Here is a 6641-nt window from a genome sequence, read left to right as displayed (position 1 = left end):
GATCCTTGGTGACTATTTCGATACCATGTGTTGTTCTTGCTTACTGTATAAGTCGTTCTGGATTAAGAGCTATACTGCAAAATGCCTACATTGTATGGAAGCTTATCAAAATCAGCAAAACAAAACGTGTGGATTTGTGCATGTACTGTGTGACATTGTCTGGGTGTATTAAAATGTATCATGCATGCTTTTTGTTTTGCATCTTTGTGAGCAGGAGCTCACGCTAATAAATCACAACATACCGAACAATGTGTGTGTGTGTGTGTGTGTGTGTGTGTGTGTGTGTGTGTGTGTGTGTGTGTGTGTGTGTGTGTGTGTGTGTGTGTGTGTGTGTGTGTGTGTGTGTGTGTGTGTGTGTGTGTGTGTGTATGTGTGCGTGCGTTCGTGCGTGCGTGCGTCATCTGACATACATTGAGTGTATCCATAGGGAGTATCCGAGTATCGGTCTACTCTCAACTGCAGATGAAAGATGATCCCCAAATCCAATCACACCCATACATCTTTCAAACAACATCTGTGCACTGTCAACCCCGCACACGCGCACGCGCACACGCACACGCACACACCTCTCCAGAGAGCCTCTGGGTCAGGGGGTCTGTGGTCTAATTGAAAGAACACATGGTGCCCCGCCATGCATGAAGCCATGCAGTCAAGTTGAATGGCCAGGTCTTCATCAGACAGTGTCAGAGACAGGAGAGCAGATTATGATAAATGCTCCAATTCAGCCCTCATTATGAATATAAAACACATGGAGAACATAATCTCATATTGGGCCCTTAATGGCTATGCTATCCCCATCGCTCCAGACAGTAATGCACTTTATCTAAATGCTTCTGCATTGTTGTAGTCGCATTTAGTGGCATTTGCGGGGTGGATATGGGGGGGGGGGGATGTTTAAAATAAGATCATATCGACCTTCGGTGACACTTTTCTTTTCATCTTCGGCTAAATCCATCACCGTCCCTTTTCCGGCGGCGCGGGTCTCTGTTCCATTCCGTTTGTAAACCCACTGACCTTCCCGTGTTCACATTTCCCCCTGCATCTCGCCGCCTGCCTTCCCCTCGCCTTGCCTCCCCTCCCCTTGCCTTGCCTCCCCTCGCCTCCCCTCGCCTCCCCTCACCCCCCTCCCCTCCCACCAGCTAGCTATAGCGCTTCCTGCCTGCTTGCCTCCCTTCCTCCCCCGTTTCTGTGAATTACAGTTATTACAGTGTCAGCCCACCCTCCGAGTAAGAAGTATGCTTATAAAGAGGGACCCGTTAAGACACTTGGGCTGTGTTCCTCAACGCCTGCTAGGGACCAATTAACAACAACCACACAACCACAGGCCGGCTGAGCCGCGATGCCTTCAAAGGAGGCGAGTGGGGGGTTTGGTCCTGCCACGAGCTCCTCCCCCCCCCACCCACCCACAGCCAGCTGGGTGACAAGAAACTAGAGCGCTCTATTCCAGTGACCGGTCCAATAAAGTGACGGGAAGGTCCAGAATAAACACAGAGAGAAACGCAGACAATTTACGAGACTAACACATGTACGCGTGCATGGGCGAGGTTACATATGGGTTTGTGCACACGCACGCACAAGCACATACACACGCACTTATACTATAATAACTAACACTACATAAACTAAACTGCATAGTTGATTGTAGATCTGCCATTGTGTTTAAAATGTTGGCAAATCTGTACAAATCTTGCGTTATGGGGTTCTTTGGCCACAAAAACACAATTAGAACAGAAGGATAACATTTAACAAATCATGACTTCAGTCATCAATATGTGATTATGCGATGGTAGATTTAACATGGTACATATTGTACAGTACAGTATATGTGCCCCTTGGGGGGGGGGCTGTTATCTCTCCTAATGGTACCAACATCAATACAGCATGGACTTATCCAACGATAATAACATATATTATTTAGTTTTGTATCTCATCAAATGATGGCTCCGTGGCTCAAATGGAGAATAAATAATGGACCTTGATATGAAAAGGGTTGAAGACCAATGATGTATGCCATCCGCATCCAACTGTACACACAAGACCAGAGCACAGTGTGTGATGTGTGACTACTACTACTACTACTGTACATCCAACTGTACACACAAGACCAGAGCACAGTGTGTGATGTGTGACTACTACTACTACTGTACATCCAACTGTACACACAATACCAGAGCACAGTGTGTGATGTGTGACTACTACTACTACTGTACATCCAACTGTACACACAAGCCCAGAGCACAGTGTGTGATGTGTGACTACTACTACTACTGTACATCCAACTGTACACACAAGCCCAGAGCACAGTGTGTGATGTGTGACTACTACTACTACTGTACATCCAACTGTACACACAATACCAGAGCACAGTGTGTGATGTGTGACTACTACTACTACTGTACATCCAACTGTACACACAATACCAGAGCACAGTGTGTGATGTGTGACTACTACTACTACTGTACATCCAACTGTACACACAAGACCAGAGCACAGTGTGTGATGTGTGACTACTACTACTACTGTACATCCAACTGTACACACAAGACCAGAGCACAGTGTGTGATGTGTGACTACTACTACTACTGTACATCCAACTGTACACACAAGACCAGAGCACAGTGTGTGATGTGTGACTACTACTACTACTGTACATCCAACTGTACACACAAGACCAGAGCACAGTGTGTGATGTGTGACTATAGGGTTAGGAGCAGTGGTGGAAAGTACATTTACTCAAGTACTGTAATTATAAGTACAGTTTTGAGGTATTTGTACATTACTTGAGTATTTCCCAATTCCCAAAACTTTTACTTCTATTCCACTCCATCTCAGAGGCAAATATTGTTCTTTTACTCCACTACAATTATTTGAAAATTTGAGTTACTATTGTGATTATTATTATTATTATTATTATTTACAAAACATTAGCAACTTCAGCTGTATATACAGTAGGCTACATTTCAGGCCATTTAAAAATAGCTAGAAGCTCACAATGTGTTGTGATGTGATGCATTGTGGGCTTGTAGATCTGGTATTTTCAAAACATCTAATTTAACAATTCTTAAGTTGGTCACGTGCCAAAAGCGGTTGACAGAAACTGGTCGACATGTTCTGTTGCCCCAACAGGGGCAGAAACAAGGCCACAACCACGCTATTTACACACACTACAACTCGCTTACAATTCGCAAACCTGGCAACACTGCCCTGTGTTCATGCTGTTGTCAGAGGCCCGCCCCCGGCTCACACGTCACTATTTTCTCCGTCTCTCAGCTCCAATCGGCAGCCATCTTGCTTTTTATTTATATGGGCGACTGGCAATTTAATGCAAATACATTAATTATAGCTCCAGCAAGCAAACACAAACACCTCAACTCCATCTCATTGTGAATAAGAATTCCGAGGGGAAAAATAATTTTTGGAACGCCACTTTCACCCAGTATGAAGCTAAATGTGGAAGCCGTGTGTGTCACACCAACACTGGTGACCCAGAGAATCCTGTGCCGATTCTCGGGCATCTGGCCTGAGGCACTGCCTGCGAGTTGGCTCTGCGTGCGCTTTTTCCAACTCTCACTGATTTATCCAGCTCACACGTCAATCACAGTCACCAGCTCTCAGCCTGCACACACACGCACGTCTGTCTTGCGCACACGCGCACACACACACACACATACACACACACACACACACACACACACACACACACACACACACACACACACACACAGGAATAGGCATGCAGGCTAAGGCGAGTGGCAATTTAATGCAAATAAATTAATTATAGGTCCAGCAAGCAAATCATGATGGTCTGTAGGTCACAATCACATTCCGATTTTAGGTGTTGTGTTTTGTATGACATTTTGGCCAGTAGTTTTATATCTATCTCAGCTTTTGCCTGATAGCACACATGCTAACAGTGCTGACCACAACGTTAGCAGCATTTGATGACAGCTTGCCATAGCAACATACAGTGTGCGCAGACCTAACGTGAGCTTCTGGGACAGAAACTTGCGTTTTCATGATAGCAGCAGCTGCTGCCGCCTGTGATAGCTACTGTGCTAAAGATGCTAAAGCAACACAAAACAACATCCACACGCAAACCAAACCAAAACAAACCAGGGACCAGGGTTGCCACATATCGTGGATGTGAGAGTGAAACAAGCAACCAGGTCTATAAAAATGTTAATAGGCCAGTTCAAAGTAGGTAAATCAGAAATGGTCCGGAAATTAGTCTTAAAATAATCAATTATAGTGTTGACTGTCACACTTTGTTGTCTAATGTTGTTTCAGAGCAGTGGAACTCAAACATTTCCATGTCAAGGACTACCAATAGATAAACAAGTCCAAAGTAGCTTATAATGATCAGACTTGGCAACACTGTCTCTAGGTTGAACGTTCTACTTTACAAGCTCACACATATGAAATATGTTTTTTTGAATCTTCAAACTGAGACATATTTTATGATAATACTGTTAGCACAGTCATCATACTCCAAGAGCATACAAATGGAACCAAATGGACCCTGATTTTCCCAGAGAGCAAATGGTATCAAATGGGGGTCTGTGGCCTAATGCATTTCAAACTGGGGCTTCTTGGTATTATATTCTCTGCATATCTTATCAACTTGGGGTGAATATTTCACCACAATACTTTACTGAATATTTCACAAGAATATAACACAAGAGTCAAATGTACGGTCAAATGTAATCACAATATAGGCTACAGATGTAAATATTTATGACACAGTAAAATGTCGAAAATTAGTGCTATCCCCCCCCCCACACACACACACACACACGACAGGCAAGGCTGTTGTTTGCATCGTTAGCAGGCAGCAGCTACCTTGCCACTGCTCTCTGTGACTGTAGTTGTTTCACCATGTTTGCGTATTTATGAGAAATAAAAAACACTTTCTGTTATTATAATAATTTATAACCCATCCGTTACTACATGTGCAGGGCACACTACTGAGTTTAAAAACACAGCTGAAACATGAAGTGGAGTCTGTCAACTCGCAATTTCCTTCTTCCCATATTGTGCTGCAATGTAACTAGGATTCGCCGGCCGAAGGCCGGCGAAATTCTAGTTATTATACATTTGAAAACTTGAAATAGGACTGGACATTGTGCACAATGTGTACTTTTACTTTACTGTTTTAGCCAATACATATTGAATTCTGGACTTGTACTTGTAACAGAGTATTTCTACATTGCAGTATTGATACTTTTAGCAAGTAAGTAAAGAAAGTGAGTACTTTTTCCACCACTGTGTGCGTGCGTGCGTGCGTGTATTAGGAGGATCACACCATTGGTTCACAGGCATGTGGGGAGTGGGTTCTATGGGTCTCACATCACTGCAGTTTGCTATGGTGATGGGAGGACGAAGAATGAAGGAATTCCTACCACCACCCCCCACACACACACACAAACACACGAGCACACACGCACACACACACACACACACACACACACACACACACACACACACACACACACACACACACAGTCACACATGCATGCACAAATGCACAAGCACAAACATGAACGCACTCGCACAGTCACACAATTAGGCCAAGTGCCTCCTCCACACATGGGAGTGAATGGGAGCGTGATAGACTTGGACAGAGAATGGTCTTGCTCTTATAGACGGTGGCCGACTCCATTGGACAGAGAATGGTCTTTGCTCTTATAGACGGTCGCTGACTCCATTGAACGAGGAGGAGACCCAGCCAGTGGGCATCAGCACGCTGGCATGTCTTGTCTCATGCCATCTATTCTATTGAACAGTGCATGGACGGAGCAGTGCATGACTGAATGAATGGTTCATGCTGGAAGTGGTGCCCCGTACGCACCTGCCACTGCTCCATAGAGGCCTCACATACTGTATACAATATCTGAACGGACACAACTAGACTACTACTATGGCTAATAATATGACTGGGACTACCCCAGAGAGAGAGAGACAAAGACAGACAGAGAGAGCGAGAGAGTGCTTAGCCTGCAGCACTTGCCATAGAACTTGCCCTGGCCTCGACGACCTCACAGGCGTATGCAAAGGCTACAATGATGTGTAGTGTGTGTGTGTGTGTGTGTGTGTGTGTGTGTGTGTGTGTGTGTGTGTGTGTGTGTCTCTAACCTGGCGTCAGGTCATCACAGCAGACCTCGATGGAGCCAGACGAACAGTCACTGAGCTCCTCCACTGACACGTCACTGTCCTGCGCCGCCATGACACTCACAATGCTGTCACATGACCTGCACACACCCGCACACATGCACACACACACACACACACACACACACACACACACACACACACACACACACACACACACACACTTGTATTAGTACACCTAATCTACACTGCCAGCGATGCGAGTGAGCGAACAATGAAATCTCATTAGAATACATCTATCTATAAATGCACCACGTCTTTGTACGTCTGTCTGTACGTGTTGTGGGAGGTCGGGTGGGAAATACAACTCAGAGTGCAGTTTCAGGGGTTAGACACACGATGGCGCCCCTTGCTTTATTTCTCCAACAGGTTCAAACAAAGTCAGTTTTCACAAACAGAACTCAGACGGTAATATTCTTTGCCTGAGGTCCCGGTTCCGAGGCGGGAGTCGTCACTGCAGAGGATGAGAGGGG

The 6641-nt window shown here is 45.2% G+C and overlaps 1 protein-coding gene across 5 annotated transcripts in view; it reads right to left on the bottom strand.

Moving 5' to 3' along the window:
* The window catches only part of nav1a (neuron navigator 1a), a 145175-nt gene that overhangs the window by 130903 nt on the left and 7631 nt on the right, over positions 1-6641 (bottom strand). For all 5 annotated transcript variants that reach the window (XM_080763953.1, XM_080763952.1, XM_080763954.1 and 2 more), the window contains exon 5: positions 6133-6248. In XM_080763953.1, coding sequence (XP_080620079.1) covers positions 6133-6248 — 116 coding nt within the window. The remainder of the gene's footprint in view (positions 1-6132; positions 6249-6641) is intronic.

The sequence above is a fragment of the Protomyctophum bolini genome (genome assembly GCF_963924005.1).
Source record: "Protomyctophum bolini genome assembly, chromosome: 5".
In the NCBI taxonomy this organism is placed as follows: Eukaryota; Metazoa; Chordata; class Actinopteri; order Myctophiformes; family Myctophidae; genus Protomyctophum; species Protomyctophum bolini.
Note: the sequence above shows the minus strand (reverse complement) of the source record. Positions and strands in the feature narration are given on the sequence as shown.